This window comes from Bufo bufo, chromosome 9 (genome assembly GCF_905171765.1).
Source record: "Bufo bufo chromosome 9, aBufBuf1.1, whole genome shotgun sequence".
Classification (NCBI taxonomy): domain Eukaryota; kingdom Metazoa; phylum Chordata; class Amphibia; order Anura; family Bufonidae; genus Bufo; species Bufo bufo.
In genome coordinates, this window is record NC_053397.1 from 81,439,126 (window position 1) to 81,462,639 (window position 23,514).

A 23,514-nucleotide genomic window follows, 5' to 3' on the forward strand; every position below is an offset into this window, starting at 1 on the left:
GCTGGATGCCTGTGTGAGTGGCTGGTACGGCGTCCTGTTTGGTGTTAGGGCTCCGGTACGTATGCACGGGTTCCAATCGTGGTGGCATCGGCAGGTAAGTGTGTTTTTTGGTGTTCTTACCTGCCGATCCAGTTGCTGCATATGGTCTTTTCCTTTCCTTGCTTCTAGGCCTTTTGAGACTCCTCTTCTTCCGTGTCCTGGAAGAACAGGGCGCCTCTCCTCAGCTCCTTTGTGAGGGATTCTCAGGGCGACTCAGGGCCTCAGGTATCCAGGGTATAAGCCGTCCTACCATCCAGGTCCACTCATACGGTGAAGAGTTAGGGTGAGGATTAGGGACGCTTTAGGAGGTGATCCTGGCGTCCTGGCCTAGCAGCTATCCCTTTTCCCTTTACATTGTACGGTGGGGGGTTTCCCCCACTCCCCACCATGACACATATCTGCTAAATAGTAATGTACAACTCCTAAATAATTATCTAAAATGCAGTGTGATGTTCAAGACCAAATAGCATCTGGGCAAATAGTACTAAACTTCAAACAGGTATGGGGTATTGTCTACATCATTGGTGGTTTAGGTTAATAAAACCGCAATAAAAGGGTTTTAAGTCAGTATTCATGGTTGTCTAGGGTTGTCAAGCTGGTGATGGTGTTAATGCCAGAATTCCTAGGTGGTCTAGGGATGTAGAAGAGTTAATGTCAGTATACATTGAGGTCTAGGGTAGTGAGGGGATTAATTTCAGTATCTCTGATTGTCTAGGACAGTAAAGGGGTTAATGTAAGAATCTCTGGAGGTCTCGGGCAGTGAATGTATGGTTAATGGAAGGATTATCATTAATTAGTAATGTGAGGGAAGTATTATTCTACAAATATGACAAACAATTGTCACTGACCTCACCTGGGCTCCAGTTACTGCTAATGAGAGACTATCTAGGGGACTGTAACCCTACAAGAAACCTCATAACACTGAGGAATTACAACATTTAAAAAAAATTCTCAAAACCACTAGCATATAGTTGATCAAGTTATGCATTGCCAAATTCTACATCAAGGAAACGTACATGTCTACTTCTTTAGTATATCAAACTAACTATGGTAGTACACCAGCTGCTAACTACTCGATGATCTAGTGTTTCCTTGTGAACATTCTTAAATCGTTTGCAGCTTCAGAGAAATGTTATCGCTAACATATCTACAAATGTGATATTTTTTTACTTAAAAGATCAAGCCATGTCAGATGACTAGATTTAGGTGTTAACTGATCTCTTTCAGTGTTAAGACTACTCTTCAGCCCACTTTTAACTATCAAGTAACATTCCTTTCTCTGTTGACTTTGCCTCTTTGTAACTGATATGATATGAAATGAAACTTTCGGCTACAGCCAGTTACCCATACAACAGTTTGCTGACTTTGGGCAGTGCTGAAAGATGGCTGTCAACTCCCTTCCTTGACGTGAGAACAAGACGTGGGTTGTTCATGCTTCTGTGGATTACTTATAGTGACACAATCCCGGATATAGTGTGATTAAAAGCTGTGTTTGCAGTTTTTATTTTTTACAAGCTGTTTTCTTAATTTAAACCCTATTTCAAGAGCAGATATCAGTGCTATTTCCTAAAATTACTGCTGGTTCCTACCCTTTTGGAGTCATTTTATTTTATCTCATTGACTTTACATCATTTTAAACTAGTTGCTTGGCTTATTGATTTAACTGACTACTCTCCGAAGTTCTAGTAAATTTTATCCCTTGAATTGTGGTTCCGTTGGGTACCATTTGCTCAAAATAATGAATACAAGGACAGTTTCTCTTGACCCATCAAATACATGATATTAACTCAAGCGTTCCTTCTAAGGGATCAAATTAGTTTGGGTATTTCATATTTATGGCGGGAAGATATGGCAAGCAAATAACCCTGATAGAGGGGGTTGCTCTATCAGGAGAAATAGTCAAAAGACGAGGTGAGAAACATCTCACTGAATCCAGATGCTATAGCTAGAAGTGAAAGCCAGGAGCATAGGCCAGTTCTCCGGACAACTTAAAAATCTTAAAAGATGACAGCAAGTACAACACACATAGTAAAGTACAAGCTCTGCTCAAGCATTTCTGACTACTAAGTCTTTACTCAAAGGAGCTTTTCTCTGTCAGGAGAAACCCTTCTTAAGACAGCCCCATCCACCCTTCCCGGAGGTGAGCCAATATCACTAGAAGAAGCTGCTGATGGCAACATATTTTCCCAGGCGTGAATCTTAAAATATTTCATACACCTTTCAAATCAATAGCAGTTTTTATATAACGACAGAGCCTTCCCTGAGCCTTTTTATATGACTATTGCATGCTTTGATACTGACTGCACTGGTGCAAATGAAACAAAGACAATTTCTGTGCTCTAATGTGGAGTACCAGGGTCATTTCTCTGAAGAAATCAGTGAAGTTGTTTCAGCCAGTAATCTGAGCCTTGAGAGCGCTGCAATAAAGAGTAATGGCTCCATAGTGGAAAGGAATCACAGAGGAAGCAAAGAACTCCTACGATGTGTTTCAACTTTGGGAAGAAAGGTTAAGCCATATTTTATCGTTTTAGCATACGGACACTTTTGGCATATATGGATTGGTTACTTTGTCCTCTCTTCTGCAATGTAAACAATATCGGCAAATGAATTTTGCTGATTGTGATGAATTGATTAAGGTACAATTTTAACATCTCCTCTTGAAGTCCCTGATATAAAACTTGTACTTGGCCAGTTATAAGCATTTTAATATTGATAGCCTACCCTCCGTATAGGCAATCAATATCTGATTGGTGTGGTCTAACACCTTGCACTTCAATGGGAGAAGCGAGGCAGTTACCAGCTCCAGGGGCAGACTAGCCATAGACCCAACAGGGAAATTTCTAGGTGGGCTGATGCCCAGAGGGCCGACCGAGCCCTCCTCACAGCCGCAGGCTGGCTGCATAACCGTCTAATGCTCTTTGCATTAATTAATGCTAGGAGCAACTGGTACTTATGCACTTGGCTGTCAGATGCAGATCCCCTCCTAAATTCAACAGTATCACCATCCTCAGTTGAATACTGCAGCAGGGACTGCAGTATTTTGTGCTGCACTGTGGTATTTTGTTCTGCTGGGGTGGTATTTTGTGCTGCACTAAGGTATTGCAGGGCCTGTCTTCCATCAGTTTGGACCCTCCTACAACATGGGTCCGCCTTTATTTAATTTTTTCCCAGGGCCAATTTAAGTTCCCAGTCCGGCCCTGACCAGCTCCATCAACCAAACAGTATTCTGGAACAACTGATTGGTGGGGCTGTAGGGTGTTGGTACCAAGCGAGTAAATATAATCTCCTTTTTAAAGCTCCTGTGCGCCAGCGTAAATTTGCCCTCACCTACCATGTACAATCATATTTTTTAGGGGGGCGGAAGAAGTTGAGATCCCTTAGGCACAATGACCTGGGTACTGCTGCTACCTATGTGTCCCCATATTATTACACCCCTGCCATTTATACTTCTGCTACTCTTCCTTCATACTATTTCTTTTTGCTATAAGCCAAATATGGTTTTGGTTTCTAACTGGCAAACAAAGAGGTATTATATGAAGGATCCTTTTCCACAGGGAAATTACCGCCCCAAGTTAGCGCTGATTGACGATATACAAGTAGTCACACATAGGAATTTCAGGAAAACTTGTCATTGTATTGAATTATAATTTAGTAAGAGAGAGGTACTGTGACTGCAAAATGGGCTACAAATTTCCCATGATCCGGCTCCTTACACCTTGGTAAACTGCTGATAATTCTCTGCTGACATTTTCCCTACAGTGGCATCTCCATAATATAGTGCTACATGTGGACTATTAAGATGAATCTTACAGAGCAGTTTTCCATTCTAGAAGTTAGAGAGGTGTCTCCCCTATATGAGGTTCTTGAGCCCTAATAGGACGTATGGATAGTGCTTGTATTTAAGACAACCCCTTTAAATATCTGAGAAAGTCAGAGAAATTTGCTTGAGCTTAATAGTTGACCGTGAAAGGAAATGTCCAGAGGCTTCATGTTGGTGCAGGTTAGCAGCTTCTTGACTTGTTGATAAAATGAGGGGCTATTACAGAATTAAATGGTAGAGTGAAAATAAGCAAATGAACATTGAATATTCATCTAGGCATTTGAAGGCCAGATATCATGTAGGAGGCAGAAAATTACATAAATGTAAGCAAAATCTCAACTGCTACAAGTCAGAAAATTAATGTACATTCAACTGACTTGAACAAACTAATAGTAATGGTGTCGTCTGTCATTGTGCTGACTATGAAGGAAGAAACACAGACATCTGCCGGATTCCTTATAAGACTATTGCAATCTGACATCCAAATGCCTCCATCCGGGTGTTTACAGCGTAGGTTTATGAGGATCTGAAATGTCTGACTGTGGCATGTCTCCTGAATGCAGAGCAGTCACCAGATGGGACTCATTTCATCCATACATCATGCAGGAGGCCACAACGGCTTGTACAAACAGTCCGACAGATACTCTTCAAAAGCAAATGGAAGTGATAAATGTGCAGCCATTCGTGCCGTTTTAAACACCCGTGATTTTATATATATATTTTTTCAGTTTTTTAAGACTGTACAACTTCCAGCTTAACTTTTTTTCACTCTATTCTGAGGAAATCATGCAACTGGTATCATTCATAATACACGTAGAAAGACAGAAGCCTTCATTTAATAAGTCGCAGAAAATTGTGATTAATAAGTTTGTCCACTTTGCACAAACGTTCTTTGCTAGAAGGGTCCCCCAACAAAATGTTGATAACACCATGTCCTGCCACTGGGGAAACCATCGATGGTCTGTGGTCAGGAAATCCAGTTTAAAGCGTTTTGTTTTCAGGCTGCGCCTCCAAAGGGCAGATAAAGCATTACACAGTACTCATTAAATCCTATAATAATGAAGCGTGATGGCACACAAAGTGGCCTTTTTTTGCTCTTTAAAAGAAATTCAACCCAGGTGAGGGCCATGACTGACCTCACTGTATTGGTTATGTTGGGTGACAAAGAATTGACTTTGACCACCATGATGGGGACCACAGGGTTGGTGCTGGCCTTTCTAGACCTCTGAATAGTATGTTTCAACAGTTGAAATCATGTACTGCTAGCAGATTTGCTATTAATTCCCTTAGGAAAGCTGAATGATAAAATCCACAGCAATTGTAGTGGCAGCAATATTGTCTGATATCCAGCTTATCCAGACACAGCTTTAATTATGAAAGTAAGAACTATAAACCCATTGTCCCAACATTTGCTCATATTGCTGATGGAACTGATCACAGCAAATTCATCTGCTTTACAACTCTGGGTGACAGTCATGTCTAAAAGAGAAACTGGCCTTATTGCCAAAACATCGAATCAGAGCTCAGCTTTCATGTTGTAACCTGTTTAGGTTAAATGAAAGCTGCACTGCCATTGGTTGCTATGGGCAACAAGGCAGATTGTCTGCATTTGATAAATGAAGCTTATTCTGTTTTCTAATTTAGACTTAACAAATTCAGACATGACAGGAGATGCACCAAAATGATCACAGTGGCGCTCGCTATCTGAAATATCAACGCATCTTGCTAGAACTTACGGTATATACGTTTTCTTTTGCCAACTCAAGGCTGGCTTACTTTACAACATTATGGTTCATGCATATGACGGCATAAAGTTTGCTGTCCACAAATTTTGGATCCGCAAAATATGGACACCGTCCATGTTGCATCCACATTTTTTGCTGGCCCATTGACTTCAGTGGGTCAGTGGACCGCATTTTGCGGCCAAGAATAGGACATGTTACATCATTTGTGGAACAGACATGCCGGAAGCACACAGAAGGTGCATAGCAGATGTCATGTGGACATTTTGAATCCTCCCGATGCTATCTCAAGACCTCCAAAGGAATGCCATATCAGCTCCCACAATTCACCACATTCTAGTATCCGAAAGCAGAGAATAAAACAACACATATTACAGTGTGGTAACTATGGTGTGTAATTGTGGAGATGTCCTATAAACTATAATAATAGTTTAGAATAATCCCAGTGAAGCAGTTTTGGGACTTGATGTTTGAAACAAAATATGTAAACTCAGGCCAGGGTTACACAGAGGCAAAAATTCTATAAAAAGTGAAAACCAACATTGCACACGGAGCCATATACTCAGAGGACCATAATTAGTGTTGAGTGACGCAAAACAGTTGAAGCGGAATTCGGTCCGAAGTTTAGGAAAACTTTGATTCGCAATAAATCCAAATTTGCTCGTGCTTTGCCATAACTAATCAGTTTTTCCTAAAATGGCAGCTGCACATCTTACAAATAAATTAAGAAGCCTGAGAATGTGCGATTACCCAAAATGCTGTGTAGCCAGCCAATCCGCAGATAGCTATCCCATGTGACGTCACAGCCCTATAAAAATCCTCACGGTCTCCGCCATTGTCCTGTGAGCTAAGCATAGTCAGAGAAATCGCAAGCGCTAATGCATTAGGGACAGTGTTGCTGAAAATAATTAGTAGAAGAATATTGGAGAGGGGGACTGTAGGGAGAGTGCAGGGAGACTGCAGGGAAACTGCAGGGAGAGTGCAGGGAGATTTATTCTGCGTAAGTTTTTTTTTTTTTTCCTACATCAGCCGTAAATGTAATTAAATACCAATAAGATGGAAGCCTTTATTATTCAACTGCCAGCGTGCCAACCAATACCATCCAATCTGCACCCCTTAGGGGGCCCAGGTCTTAATGATGACCATCCTCATCTTTTGCTACCTTTACTACTTCCAAATCATCCTTCAAAGTCTTCATGTCCTAGAAAGTCAGAAAGATGTAGAGAGAGGAGGAGCTGGATGTTCCTGATGACATATTCCCATCAATGTTAGATGATGATGTGGAAAAGGAGGAAAAGCAGCTGACAGAAGAAGGGCTCCGACCTGTAGGGCAGGAGAGCGCTGGGGATGGAGAAGTGGGTATGCCAGAGCTGATTAATATTTTGTGTTTACTGTCAAATAACTTGCAGGAGATTGCAGGCCAGAACCACAATAATATGCATATCGTCCCCCCTCCTAACCAGACAAACCCTATACCAGCAACAGCCCCTGAGTAAAGGTGCCACGTGGCCATTTACAATGAAGATGGACTATACAGTGCGGTCCTCATTAAATGAAAGGCAACTGCGGGCTAACTGGCCACACGGTTCTTCACTGTCTCATGGCCACAACCAGCTAGCAGCATCGCCTCACCGTGTGGCCGTACCCTAAGGCAGAGTGACCTGAGTATACCTGATTTGTAGCGATTTGTGACGAATTAATTCGGAGCGAATCAAATTTTTCTAAACTTCCCTCATCTCTAACCATAATAAATGTAACAAAATGGAGGTGCATGCAATTGCGGTGTGAAAATCTCCAAAATGTTGCAATAAGAAGAACCGTATGCAGATAGTATCTGTCTCGATATAATGGTTCCCACACTACAATGATAATCCTAAAAAGGGACATAAACTATTTGATCCATTAAATACCATTAACAGCCAGAACTGTGTCAGAAAGGTACAGGTTAACTTTTGTTTTCTTGATAGGGATTGTGTAGTTTCCTGGCGGTGAAGGTGTTAATTTGATCACGTCTAGTGTATTTTTTTTGACCGTCTCGGATCTGGCACAGAAGGGTACTCAAGCTCTGAGCTGCAGAAAGAAGGGCGAAGTAATGAGTTTCCCAGAGATGAAATTTACAGGTCTCAGACGAGTATTTTTCCTGTATTCCTGTCCTGTAACATTCCTTCCTGATGAGGTTTAATCCACTCAGTGCAGCAGGGCAGAAGTAAGCAGAGAACGCTTTGCACATGAAATCATCTGCAGTAGGTCCGTAGCGTACCTGTGGCATCCAAACGTCCACCAGAAAGTGATAAGTTGGTTAAATGGTAGAATCCTAAGATTAAAAAGCTTTAGAAAGGAAAATTAGTTTATTTTGTCACTTAAGCCTCTTGAGAATTTTCTTTATCTGTTGCGTGTTTGCACATTTATAAAAGATTTTTATTTTTTCAATACCTTTGATGTCCATGAATGAGAAAGAACACACATACATATATTTACACAGTCACTCACGTACAGTGCTAATACCTCTCAGAGCTGAGCATTTGTTCAAATTGTCTACAGTATAGACAAGGGAGCTTAAAGGTGTTGTGCGGCCGCCCCCGACTTGGCCGGACCTGTAAAGGGAAGCTTTCTTACCTGCTTTCTGCCACTGGCGCCCAGCTCCTTCTCCTCCAAGCCTGTGATGCTCTGCTGCGCTCCCTCGCTGAAAGCATCTGGTTTAATGCCTCCTGCAGCCAATCACTGGGCGTAGCAGTGACCGGATGCCATTGCGTCATGTGACCATTTGTCGCGACCAGTGGCGTAGCTAGAAATGACTGGGCCCCACAGCAAATTTTTGAATGGGGCCGCCCTCCCCCAGTAAGTTTTTCGCAACCCCTTCCTTTCATGCCGCCCCCATTCCTGTGGCTAGTAAAGATCGCTCTCTCAGACCAGGCCCGGCAGCTGTTCCATCCGTTTCCTACGCTGTCTATACTGTCACTGTATATAATTTCATTGTGTAATACTGTTGAGGGGGCCCTGACCAAATCCTTTATTCCTCCTCCTCCTGGATGGGCCCCTTCTGGGTCAGGACCCCAAAGCAGCCGCTTCCCCTGCTTCCCCTATAGCTATCCCCATGGTCGCGACAGAAGGGGAGCTGGCCACCTCTGCGGCCAGCAGGAGGCCTAAAGACGGATGTTTTCAGCGAGGGTGCACCATGGAGCATCATCGTAGGCTGAGAGGAGAAGGTGCAGGTAGTAGTAAGTTTCCATTTACAGGTCTGGCCAAAAGGAGGGGGGTTGCCAAATATCCCCCCCCCCCATTCTCATAAAACCTCTTTAAAGGGAACCTGTCAGGAGATTCATACTGCCCGAAGAGAAATCCCATCAGGCTCCCTGGTTACAAACAACTAGTGCAACATAACTTAAAAGCTAGACAAGCGCAGGGAGAACATCTGGGTGTCTCTCCATCGGCTTCTGCTGAATCGGCTTGACTAATAGGTATCTCGCTATTGGGGCAGGGGGGTAAAAGTCGTCAGGGAGCTGCCCAGATGACTCTTCTTCCCATGCCCAATTTGTTTTTAAAGTATGCTTGGCTAACTGCTTGTAACCAGGGACCCTATTGGGATTTCATGCGGCTCGTTGTTCAGGTAGCATCCGTCTTCCGATATGTTCCCTTTAATATATCAGCAGCTCCAGTCTCTCTGCTGTTCTGATATTTTGCTACAATGTATCAGTGTAAGTGGAATACATTATACTGGAGTCTAATTTGTTTAAGGGCTCATTCAGACGGCCGTATGCTATCCGCAAAATTGCGGATCCGTTTTTTTGCGGATTAGATGCTGACCCATTCACTTCTATGGGGCCCTTTTCTATTCCACGGTTCCGCAAAACAAATGAAACATGTCCTATACTTGTCCGTGTAAGGCCTCATGCACACGGCCATTGTTTGGGTCCGCATCCGAGGAGCCGTTTTGGCGGCCTGCATGCGGACCCATTCACTTCAATGGGTCAGCAAAAGATGCAGACAGCGCACGGACTGCGTTTCTCCGTTCCGTGGCTCCGCAAAAGAAATAGAACATGTCCTATTCTTGCGGACAAGAATAGGCATTTCTACAATGGGCCACCTGTTCCGTTCCGCAAATTGCGGAAAGGCACACGGGCGGCTTCCGTTTTTTGCAGATACGTGGTTTGCGGACCGCAAAAAACGGAATGGTCGTGTGCATGAGGCATGGGCCGATCCCGTATCAGGAACCTCCTGAGCGCCCTGGGATGGCCCTGAATATGGGATACAGCTACGTGATATATGCTGACCAAGAGAACCGTCACTACACTGATGAGTAGCTAAAAAAAAAAGGAGAAAAGATGAGGTTCCTGATACGGGATCGGCTATTCCTTTTATAGGCAGGGCATATAAGATATAGGACCCATAGTATAACATATCTGGCCCATACTACCCTACCTACGTCCCAGAACGCTGAGTATCTATTTACTTAAATTTATGATTTTCTTCATCTTTTCTATATTTCATTATTTGGGGTTTTAATGGTACATAATAAAGGCTACGTTTTAAGGGTGGTGGTCTGTGACTACTGATTTTCCTTATACCACCTTTGCAATACTATACCCACAGACGGGTTTTTGTCTGAACTGTGAATTCCTCTTGCAGAGTTGCTGCATGCTACACAAGTATCTTTTTAAGCTTCCCATGTGCAAAATGATGCTTCTGTGCTGTCAAGCCCATGTATCCTTTATATGTAAGATTTAGACAGGACCACATTCCGCTAACTTACAGTTTTCACGCTGAGCCTCATAAAAATGTCTAAGGAGATATATTCCTGCCAGTAAGTTACCAAATGTCTTTCACAGTGCAATAAAACTGGATTTGCCGAGGGAAAGAAAGAGGATCCTTTCTATCTTCTGTAGTAATAGAAATGTTCTTTGTCAAGCACTTCCAGAAAGAGTTCTGAAAAGGTAGAAGGACTAGTGTCACTGTCTTTTCATAACCATATAAAAGGGCTGAACATACGTCGAGTAGAGTTGGTCCTTAATGGGGAGGTTAAAATGGAACCTATTTCTATGGAAAAATGATGGTCCCTCCTCCTGGTGCATGATTGATAGAGTTGCATGGCTCTGAGGCTAGTTGCGTTGTTAGGCAGCATTATGGTGTCTCTTGAGGGTTTACATTCAGACCATCCATGGTAGAGGAAGATGGGCCAACTCGAACTGTGACTCAGGTGTGCATATGCCAATAACAGATGAATAGTAAGACCTTCACTAGCGCTGTATCTCTATACCTTGGCATAAGACAGAGTAGCTTGTTGCTTTCCCCTTTGCACCCAACACCCATGGGACATGCCCCACAGACCCTTTTTCCTAGCTACACCTCAGGCCTACCAACACCCTGCAATCCATCAGTGGTGGTTGTGCTTGCAAACTATAGGAAAAATCTCTGGCCTCTCTGGTGGCCAGGGCCGTGGGGGCGCACATAGGCTAGTGCTTTTTCCTATAGTGTGCAAGCACGGCCACTGCTGCTGCATTACAGAGTGGTCGTAACCATTAAAACAAGCAGTGTGTGTAATGTAATGGAAAAATGAATCCAGCCAGCAAAGGAGGTAATATGGACAATCACAATACATTAGTAAGTGCCTTGTATTAACTTACTCTACATGATAAATGCCACTTGCTGAAGTGAGACAACCCCTTTAAGAAACAACATCAACATCCACCTCTGCTACATCTGATATGAATATTTATGTGCAATCTAGCTCTGCTCTGTGGGATATTGGTATTACAAACAAGACCTGAGCCGGTGCTGTGGCACAGATGTCATGTTCCTTGTGATATTTGTTATCTGGGGTGTTTTTTTGTGCACAGTGTGAGCCTTTTTACAGTTCTGGGGTCTGTGAGGGCTTTGTGCTCCACTATCCTACTGCACTAAATACTCGGCTGCCTGTGATCTACAGAAGCTTCAGATGTTGGCACAGTGGTGTTGTGTGCCTCCTGTGCTATGGTCTTACATCTACAGTATGCGCTGTACTCCACAGATATCTACACGTTATCAGGGTAGTGATTAACAATGTCATCAGCAGCTGCATATCATCGTATCTTCAGGAAAACAGGAGATAACCTATGCATGAAGTAGAGGTGTAACCTGAGGCTCCTAGACACCAGTGCAAAATCTGTGGCGGTAGCTAGTGATGAGCGGCAGGGGGCAATATTCGAATTTGCGATATTTCGCAAATATTTTGTAGAATATTCGTCATATATTCACGAATTCGAGAATCCGCGATTATTTTCTTGATTGCGAAAATCGGCAATGTAATATTCGCGTAAGGCTACTTTCACACTCGCGTTTGGTGCGGATCCGTCATGGATCTGCACACACGGACCCATTCAGATAATACAACCGTCTGCATCCGTTTGTATTATCTTTATATAGCCAAGATGGATCCGTCTTGAACACCATTGAAAGTCAATGGAGGATGGGTCCGTTTTCTATTGTGCCAGATTGTGTCATAGAAAGTGGATCCGTCCCCATTGACTTACATTGTGTGATAGGACGGATCAGTTTGGCTCAGTTTTGTCAGATGGACACCAAAACACTGCAAGCAGCGTATTGGTGTCCGCCTCCAAAGCAGACTGGAGACGGAACGGAGGAAAACTGATGCATTCTGAGCGGATCCTTTTCCATTCAGAATGCACTAGGGCAGAACTGATCCATTTTGGAACGCTTGTGAGAGCCCTGAACGGATCTCACAAACGGAAAGCCAAAACGCCAGTGTGAAAGTAGCCTAGCGCGCGCGCAATACAGGCGTGGGTCAGTGTTGCTACATTTTTCAAGCTGCTAGAAGTTTCCTGAGACTGGAGAAAATGGTTGGCACGGCAGAACTTTAAAAATGGCTTTGTATGCAGCTAGAGTGCTCCAATAAATTCGCAATTGCACTAATGATGCGAATATTTTGGCGCAATACGTGAAACTTCACATTTTAGCAGGTCTGGCTACATATTACTGATTGGTGCACTAAGTATTGTTGTGAACTTGTGACATCACAGCACTATGTCTGTAGCATGTACAGTGCTGCCCATAATTATTCATACCCCTGACAAATTTTGACTTAAAGTTACTTTTATTCAACCAGCAAGTAATTTTTTGATGGGGAATGACATAGGTGTCTCCCAAAAGATAATAAGACGATGTACAAGAGGCATTATTGTGGAAAAAAATACATTTCTCAGCTTTTATTTACATTTGAGCAAAAAGTGTCCAGTCCAAAATTATTCATACCCTTCTCAATAATCAATAGAAATGCAAAAAGCTGGTCTGCAATTATAGGAAGCGCTTGATTTCTGTAATAGCCAATAAAGGCTATTACAGCAATCAAGCGCTTCCTATAATTGCAGACCAGCTTTCTGCATGTCTCCACAGGTATTTTTGCCCATTCATCTTTAGCAATGAGCTCCAAATCTTTCAGGTTGGAGGGTCTTCTTGCCATCACCCTGATCTTTAGCTCCCTCTACATATTCCCAATTGGATTCAAGTCTGGACTCTGGCTGGGCCACTCCAAAACGTTAATGTTGTTGTCTGCTAACCATTTCTTCACCACTTTTGCTGTGTGTTTTGGGTCATTGTCATGCTGAAAAGTCCACTGGTGCCCAAGGCCAAGTTTCTCTGCAGACTGCCTGATGTTGTCGTTGGGAATCCTCATGTATTGCTCTTTTTTCATGGTGCCATTTACTGTGATTAGGTTCCCTGGTCCATTGGCTGAAAAACACCCCCAAAGCATTAGGTTGCCACCACCATGTTTGACAGTGGGGATGCTGTTCTTTGGGTTGAAGGCTTCTCCTTTTTTACGCCAAATGAAGGAAACATCATTGTGACCAAACAATTCAATTTTTGTATAACACAGAAGACCAGAAGTCTTCTTCTTTGTCCAGATGAGCTTTTGCAAAGGCCAAGCAAGCTTTTGTGTGCCTGGTCTGCATCCATGGAACCCAGCAGTGTGCAGTGTCCTTTGGATTGTCTGCCTTGAGACATTGCCACCAGCAGAGCCCAGATTCACCAGGATGGCCTTATTGGTGATCCTTGGATTCTTTTTCACCTCTCTAACTATCCTCCTGGCCAACACAGGTGTCACTTTTGGCTTCCGACCACGTCCTCTGAGATTTTCCACAGTGCGGAACATCTTGTATTTTTTGCTTAAATGTAAATAAAAGCTGAGAAATGTTTTTTTTTTCCACAATAATGCCTCTTGTACATTGCCTTATTATCTTTTGGGAGACACCTATGTCATTTCCTGTCAAAAAATGATTTGCTGGTTGAATAAAAGTAACTTTAAGTCAAAATTTGCCAGGGGTATGAATAATTATGGGCAGCACTGTATGTATGGACAGCAGCACTATATCAGGATATAACCTACACTGACTATCTCCCACTAACTATCTGTATTATATATATGAGCTAACTAACTATCTGATGTATGAAACCTATAAATACAACCTATTAGGGCCACATGAGAGTTATTACACAGCACCTACAGAACAATGTGTATACCCAGATCATGGAACTGCACACGGCCATTTAATAAACAAAAGAAGCTTTATTGGAATACAATTAATAAAAGACATACAATGGAGTCTGCATGATTCAGTGGAATAAATGACATTTACAAAACGGGACCACGAGAGGGGGCTAACAATGAGTTAATCATATGAAGGGAGCAGATGATCTATGAACATGATTAGACAAAGATATATGCAGCAAAAGCATCACAGCAGTAATGAGAAGGTGTCCGACTAAAGTCTCCCTGGAGGACAATGCCTATAGGGGTACCCGGACAGTAAGAGTGCATATTGTGCCATGTGCCGCAAGTACCAAAGAGATAAAAATTATCAAAACGGTTCATAGTTCATAGAAGAGATCTTCCAGCCAAAAACCCATCCCAGTGCCCTCAATTACCCAACGCGTTTCGCCGACTGGCTTCGTCTAACTATCTATCTAATGTAATGACACAGGAAAGCACAGAGCACAGCAATAACACTGCTGTCTCTCTCAGAACTCGATAAAACTACAGAAAATGGCTGCTGGGGATGTTGCTAAGCTCAGACAAAGACATTGCTGCCTTCTCATTGGCCCACAAGCAAGAGGCAGGAAGGGATCATGGGTTCAGATGAAAGAAAATACGAATATATATCACTATATTCTAAATATTTGCAAATTCTCGAAGTGCCGATTTTTCGCGATTAATATTCGTGATTCGAATATTCGCACCCAACACTAGCCTCACACATAGCATTTGCCATTGATAATACTGGCATTTTCTCAGGTGGGCATCTAGGTAATATCTCGCATCAAGCCCTGAGTGTAACTGCTATCTCTGTGCCTCTGTAGCCACACTCTTTGTATGAAAGTGTCTGTTTTCTGCACTTATGGGATGCCCTATTATGTCTAAAGGGGCATGTAGATGAGTAATTATTTAAGCAATTAAAAACACAGTCACATTTAGGGTCCATTCACATGACCGTATTTCTCAGTCCGCATCTGTTCCGTAATTTGGTGAGACAGGTGCGGAAACATTAATTTCAATGGGGCTGCAAAAGATGCAAACAGCACACCGTGGGCTGTCCATATTCATTGTTCTGTTCCGCAGCCCCGCAAAAAAGATAGAGCATGTCCTATTCTTGTCCGCATTCGCAGACAAGAATAAGCATTTTTATCATAGGACCGGCCATGTGCGGTCCGTGTTTTGCGGATCCTCAATTTGCCGACAGCAAAACGCTTACGGACGTGTTAATGCACCCTTAAACAGACAAGCATTTTCATGCAAAGATTTTTATGTACAAATTTGTTCGCATGCGATCGTTTACTTGTTCATCGTATTTAGACAGCAGTGATTTACATCAAACATGCCTGTTTTTACATCGATCACAAAACCTTTAGATTACCACAATTCAATAATGACAGGATAATTTATTAATTCGCACATTATTAACAAGCCTTGAACGATGCTCGTTCAAGTCTTGTTAATAATGTGCGAATTAATAAATTTAGTGCCATTATTCAGTCACTACATACATTCACACTATACAACTATCATTCAACATGAATTGTTAGCGTTTAAATTGTAACGATTGTCTGCACGTCTAAATGCACCTCAAGGTAGTGGGCTTCATCTAGGAGCTCTTCCTTTAGCTATGGTACCAATCAGATTGTTGCTTTTATTTTTTCATATTAAGATTAAAAATTAAAATTGCCAAGGGCAACCTCTTGTGCAAATTCTGTGGCCATCATCTCCTCAGCACTTCCTGCGTGAGCAGGTATGGGGTTGGAGAGATGGTACCTTAGGAACCGTCTTGGCAGTTTTAGCTGTCTTAGACAACTCACAAATAGAGCACATCCTGAAATGGCACTTTCTAAGGAGAATCTAGTAAACAAAATTTCCCAGATGGCCTACTTTAAAGGGGAGTGTCTTATGAAAGATGCCTTTTATAATAATTTGGAAGGGCATTTTGCAACTTGTCCCATCCATCGCTGTCTGAGATTATCCTGATAATGTTAATGAACAGGAAGGATTATAAAAAACCTTTTTTTGTCCTAACTAAAGGGTCTCATATATCTACTTAACATTTCAATTGGTAAAATCTTGGCATCAAACCCCACCCTTGGGACCGGCCACCTGGAAACACCCACTGATGGGTGGGGATGGTCTCAGCCCAGCCCATTTTCAGCCCAGGAGAGCGTAAATTTACCGAGACTGTCTCTGAAAATCATGGACAGTCCCACCAAATTACGGACAGTTGGCATATATGAAAATACTATATTATACCCTGTATTTTATGAACAAAATAACGATAACATAAAAAGTTATAATGAACTATATTTTGAATAACATCTGATTTTGAGCTAAAAGAAAAACGAACAGGTAACCAATGGGCGCCATAGCAATGCTTAGAATGGGGCCCATAACATTTTCCACACAACCTTTGCACCATCTTTTTTTTTGCTTTCTGACAGTTTTTTATTACTTTAATTGCAAACTCTAACCGCCTAACGACAGACAAAAAAAAAAGTATGTAAAAAGGTACCGTAGTGGCTATTCCTCTTATGGAGAGGTTAGTGATTTGCTGGAAATTGATCAGCATTTTGGATACTTCATTTCTGCACCCATCATGAATGTTAAAAGGATATAGCAGCTGTTAAAGGGGTTGTACAGTTGGTTAATATTGATGACATCCTCAGGATAGGTCATCAATATCAGATTGTCACGGCTGAGGATGGGGGAAATCCTCAGCCGTGTGAAGCCAGGTGATGTTATGGCTGCTTGGCCATGAAGACAGGATTAAGGTGCAGGTCACCTCCTAAAGGCATCCCTAACCTGACCCTGACTCCTAGCTACATGAGCCAACCTTGATGGTAGGAGGGCTCATGCTCCGGAACCTAGAAGTCCCTGCTAGCCCTCAAGATGGCCCTAAACTAGGAGCTGAGTAAGACAACCCACTCCTCCTAGACACGGAGGGGCAGGAGTCTCAACGGCCAAGCTGCTGGGAAAAGGGGAACAATTGCCAGCCTATGTATATGGCAGGTGCTGCACTAGTTCCAGCCACCTGCCACAGCCCTGCTGACTGGATCCGTGTGCAGGAAAGCTGAAGTCCACAAATAGCAAACAGACATCAGCACACACTCATCCACACACCGGAACCCAGATACATGGCAGCACTGAATAGTACAGGAAAACGAAAACTTAAACCTAAACCTATGACCACAGTGGTGGCTCTCACAGGCGGATGGAAAACACAGGAGGCCGCTTCAGCTAGCAAGACTGAAGCAACCTACTGAGCCCTGCTAAAGAGAGGGTCTATATAGGCCCAAGTGGCCACACCCAAGGGTTGGACACACCCAGTGACATCACACACACACTGGGAAGGAAGTTAACCCTTCCAGTACCACAGAAGGGAAAGACACATAAATGGGAAGTGCACACAATACATACAACGTGCATAACATACACACACCTAACATAAAGGTTGCTAGGTGTGACCGCATGCCAGGGCAGCAAGCTGCCTAGCAACGCTCAGGCTGCTCTGCTGCAAAATACAACAGTGGTTGCCCGCGGCAACCACAAGTGAGGCCACAGACAAGCGGCCCTCACCCGTGGTTGAACACCCATACAAAACCGCAGGCAACTGCATGCGGTAAAGAAGTCACGGTCATGGGCATGGCCGTGACACAGATCAGCTGGTAGAAGAGGTTGTTGTGCTCCTGTGAGTGCTACATTCTCTTCAAAATGAACTGCTCCTTGTTTTGCTTGCCGAGGTGGCACACCCTACTCTAATTACATCAACTCTACAAGTGAGGCAACACGCTGGTAATTTTGAAGACGACGTAAAGCTCGCATGAGCACCACTACCTCTTTAAACAGCTAATCTGATATTGATGATCTATCCTGAGATAGGCCATCAATATTAACCCACTTTCCAACCCCTTTAACATATATCATCTGTCTATGGCATAAGTGGTAAACGGGTAAATTGGCCGATGGGTCTTAACCAGTTGGTAGAAAGAGAGATCTCACTCCCACATCCCGTTACACAGGCACATCTATGGTGGGAAGGTGTTGCTTGCACTGGTGGCTGAGCATGGGAGGTACATCATCCCTTGGCCCTCAACTTGTTATGATTGCTTCAGTGCTGAGAAACCGCTGTGCTCTTGCTGGTGCTGATATTTTGATGTGACACAAAGTGACCGCTACTTGTATTTAATGCAATGACCCAAACATGTTCAGGCTTCTTACTGTTTGATTCCAATTAGAAACTTCCATTCTCACTGCAGTTTCACTGTAATCATTGTAGACATCAATATTTTCAACCGTCATGAACTGGACTGGTCTTTCACTACAGTAAATAAGTGTGTGCAACTGTGCACGTATCGTGAGTCAACACAAATAAAATTTAGGTTATCACAAATCACTGTTCTGGAATGACTTGCTAATGTTTTACTTTTATTACATGTTTTCTCTTTTTTTTCTTTTCTTAGGGCGATATCCAGCAGCTACTGATAGTTGATGACCCCAAAGCTGCGTATGACTACTGTGAACATTACATGACGGACTGTGACTCCCCAGCACCCAATAGGCCCCAAGCTCAGGACCCACAAGTGGATGAGGTAGGACTTGATCATGCTTTGCCCTGGGAATTTTTGAAATTGATATGCAGTCCATTTACACTCCAAGTAACAATTTCCGTAGAAGTTAAATGTCTGCATTTCAATGCTTCTTATTTAAGATCAAATAAAACAGCTGCTTTTATGTCGTTATTATCATGCCGGTCATGTAAAATTTTGTACAAAGGAAAGCAGATTCTACATGTCATTCTGCAAATGAGGATTCGAATACTAAAGAAAAGGGTCTGATTAATTTTTCGGAGAAACAATACTTTCCGTTCCACAGTTTTTTTGGTTTTTTTACTGAATATTTGCTCCTTGTATCAAAACCGTCTGAGATAATAGGAGCATTGTTACACATAGCAACAGCCAGAGTTCAACTTATTTTCTTAGTATTAGAGGCAGAATAAAATCTGAACATTCATTGCTTCCTGTAAATACGTTTTGACTGTTTTGTTACCTGAAGCCAAGTACTTTTTAAAGAGGCTCTATCAGATTAGAAAAAGAGCTGCTTTTTTCCAAGAAGACCACTAGTTTTGTTCATGGACTGGGCTTCATTCACGTAAATTGGGCTGAGCTACAATACCAGGTACAGCCTTTCAGCAAGAATGGTGCTGTTTCTGGAGGTCTCTTTTATTTCATACAACCACTAGGGGTAGTACGGTTATCCCCTATGCCCAGTATATGGGATAACTACTAGGTCAGTGGGGGGTCCAACCACTGGGGCCCCCACCGATCACAAGAATGTGAACCCTATACCCCACAAGGACCCACAAACTGAATGGAGCAGAAGGTTGAGCATGCACACTGCCACTCCATTCACCTCTATAGAACTGCCAGAGATAGACGAATACAAAGTACTTGGCTATTACCTGCGGTCCCATAGAGATGAATGGAACAGTAGTGAGCATGCTTGACTAGCAGCTCCATTCATGTTGTGGGGGGGTCCCAGCTGTCAGACCTCTACAGGTCTAGTAGAGACGAGGGGCCTGGATGTATTTCTGGAGCGTAATAATATTACAGGCTATAGCTACTAGAGAGGGGTCGTTGATCCAGGGAGTTATTCTGATTGCCTGATTGGAGTCGGGAAGAAATTTTTTATTCCCCTAAAGTGAGGAAAATTGGCTTCTACCTCACAGGTTTTTTTTGCCTTCCTCTGGATCAACTTGCAGGATGACAGGCCGAACTGGATGGACAAATGTCTTTTTTCAGCCTTATATACTGTTACTATGTTACTAGTAGTTATCTCCCATCCATTCTATAGGGAATGACTTGTTACAATACCTGTTTAATAGTCCTAGGTCTATAACTTTATAAAGTAGTTTTTATTTCTAAAAAAATGTAATTGTATTTCTTATTCAAATTATTTCTGTCGTTGTTTTGTATTAACTATGTTTTTTGTTGCTTCCATTCATCTTTCCGTTTCTTCCATCTCATCCATTTCCGTTACTGCCAGTTTCATCTTAGTGAAATCTTTTAGAGAGTTGTCCATTAAAAATAATATATCAGATAGATTTTAAGTAGATTGTAAGTGAATGGGAAATTCCAATTTCCATAGTGCAGTAAAAAACGGAGTCTCTGCTGCATTATATATTTATTCTTTGCATGTCCCATACTTGGTGTTTTTGTGGGTTTTTATTGTATTCATAGACTGGGAGGCACAAACACAAAACCACCCGCATGTGCATATCTTTCCTTTCAAAGGACATCGACTTTCTTTTCTTTAAATGGGAATTTTTTTATTTTATTTATTTAAATACATTAAAAAATAATTGAGGCCCAATGCACACGACTGTTTCTGTTTTGCGGACCCGTTGTTTTGAGTGGATCTGTGGTCTGCATTATTTGTGGAATGGACAAATGAATGCAGAAAGCACACAGATGATCTGTGTGCTTTCCACATCCATATGTCCGTTCAGCAAAAACATAGAACATGTCCTATATATCTCTTCGAACTGCGGACCCATTTAAGTCAAAGAGGCCACAAAAATGAAGATGAAATTAACGGATCCGCAATTAGTGGCCTGCAAAACGGACATGTCCATAAGATGCCCCTGCTTTACCCTGTGGGGACATTTTAGCACACATTACCACATCTTAAGCCGCACATAATAATCTCGGTGCAAGTCAAGTACGCCATTTTTTGGGGAACAAATTTCATCACCATTGTAGGTATTTTGATTAGTAAATCTCAAGCAATCAATTCATACAGATGTTCTTGTCGAGGCCTCTCTTGAGAATTTCATTTTGGCATATAATGCAAAGCTGAATCACATAACTTTTTCTACTTAATTATTTCAGAATAAGTTATAATAGTAAAGAATCACTGATTGTGTTAGCAGGAAATGACCTGACGTTTAAAGTGACACTGACAGGCCCAATAAGCATATTTAGGTATATATATATGACAGTACAGGTCTTATAAAGTGTATTAGAATCATCTAAGTATCCCCCCTGTCCACCTTATAAATTACAGTAAAATGAAGTTTTATAACCTGCTTGAATCGTCTTCAATCTGCCCAAGGGGCGGCGTTTCATCTCCACTTGCGCCCAGCCAGCCTCGCCCCAACTGCCGTTTTGAAGCGCCGCCCAGCTCATCAATATTCACTTCGCTGGGCGGCTACTCTGAAACGCTGCTCTGAACTGTGCCCGGCGCATGCGCATAAAGCAGAGGCTGCATCGGCCTCTGAGATGCAGACTGTGCGCAGGCGCGATGTGATCCCGGCCAGTGAGGGTGCCGGGCGCATGTGCTGAAGGTGATCCGGAGGCCGATGCCTATAGGATTGTATTGGGCATGCGCCGGATCTTGCGTCGGGGTCAGTAGTAGCCGCCCAGCGAAGTGAATATTGATGAGCTGGGCGGCGCTTCAAAACGGCAGTTGGGGCGAGGCTGGCTGGGCGCAAGTGGAGATCAAACGCCGCCCCTTGGGCAGATTGAAGATGATTCAAGCAGGTTATAAAACTTCATTTTACTGTATTTATAAGGTGGACAGGGGGGATACTTAGATGATTCTAATACACTTAATAAGACCTGTTCTGTCATATATATACCTAAATATGCTTATTGGGCCTGTCAGTGTCCCTTTAAACTATATTTTTATAAGTTTCTGCAGCATGGCCCCTGAAACTGAAGATTCATACTTACCTGCTCCACAGTGCTCCGGTCCTCTGCGTTGCCTTTACTGTCTACATCTTCCGATCCCAGCACTGCTTACATCCGGTTGGCTGTGGACATGGTCACATGCACTGCTCCAGCCCATGACTGGCCTCATTGGTGACATGTTTCTGTGGAACATCATAGCTGAAGCCACTCATTGGACCAGGACCGGAAAATGGAGACAGTAGAGGCAGTGCGGAGGACCAAAGCACTGTGGAGCAGGTAAGTATGAATCTTCTGTTTCAAGGGCCATGCTGCAAGAACTTGTTAAAATAGTTTTTACCGGAAAACCCCTTTAAGCATTTTATTTTTAGCAATATTGGTGATTTTACTTTTAATTTTCTATGTCGCTATCCATATTTAAAAAAAGATCCTAGAATCCTGCGGTTTCACACTGGACACTAAGCTGAAAATATGTTGACTTCCTGTCTTTTGAGAGCAGCTACATAGGCCACAGACCCAATGGACAGGAGCTGATCCCATTGGCTTATATGGGAGAGTTTTCTAGGCATGCTCTGTGACCTGTGCGGAGATCAGGAGGGGGCTGATAAGCTGTGTTATCTCCACTTGTGAGTGGATGATCCCATGTTATCTAAATAGAGGTGTTACTTGTCATTGTAATTCTGCCTGTGATGATAATGATAATACTACTGAAAAGTTAGGCCGGGTTCAGTTCACCGTTACTTCCGTCCTGCATTACGAAAACCATATGGATCCGGTATGCTTGCTCATAGACTTATATTATGACGGATCAAAATGGAATGCCTCTTAAAGGCTTCCATTTTGATTTCTGTCTTATGGATTCTGTTATTTTCTGTTATAACCATATAAGAGTGGAAAGCAATAACGGAATGCATAACGGTGATGTAAACCCAGCCTTACCTGTACAGAACAGAAAATCATGACCTATTATTGGACCTAGTGGCCAGTATGAAAATTGCAGGAGTACATTAACTTTTTATTTAAATATAGATAGTAACATGGAAATTGAAAACAAAAATCACCAACAATTCTTAAAAATATGTTTAACGTAAAAACATGATTTAAACAATAGGTCCTTTTCTGATGACACATTCCCTTTAGATCAGGAATAAGACATTGATTTGATGCCTGACAGTCATTACTTCCTGTTTTACTTAGTAATTCCGGTGGAGAGGTGGGAGAAAAAGTAAGGCAATAAGAATCCTATGATTTGATCCACAAGGTTCACACTGTCTTTGTGTCTGCTCTTTGCCTCCAAAATGAGAACCATGTGTTCTTGCCATGGGAGCGATGTCTCTGGAGGCCACTGCTTCTGAAATGTACAATTCATTGATACAAACATCCCTTGGAGCTACTGTGTAACATGATAACGCTGCGCCTTGTGGAAAATAGGAGCGATGAGATCATTGTGGAAATATTCGGAGGCATTCAGGGAAAAATATATATTTAAAAGAAATTCACCTCTAATGCGTTTTCCAGACAATGTCTTTACTGCTGTAATTTTGTGGTTTTCAAATGCTTTTTTTAACCTGTTCACTGCTTGCAAGATTGTGGCCAGGAGTCCCAACCTGACTCAGAAACCTGTAGTAACTGGATGATGGAGCATAATATGATCATTAACCAATATCACCTTCATGTAGAAAGCAGCATACATGTCTC

At 42.5% G+C, this 23,514-nt stretch overlaps 1 protein-coding gene across 1 annotated transcript in view; it reads left to right on the plus strand.

Annotated features, from left to right (window-relative positions):
• Positions 1-23,514, plus strand: part of COL11A1 (collagen type XI alpha 1 chain) — a 189,760-nt gene that overhangs the window by 41,424 nt on the left and 124,822 nt on the right. Inside the window, exon 5 of the mRNA XM_040407771.1 lies at positions 18,592-18,720. Coding sequence (XP_040263705.1) covers positions 18,592-18,720 — 129 coding nt within the window. The remainder of the gene's footprint in view (positions 1-18,591; positions 18,721-23,514) is intronic.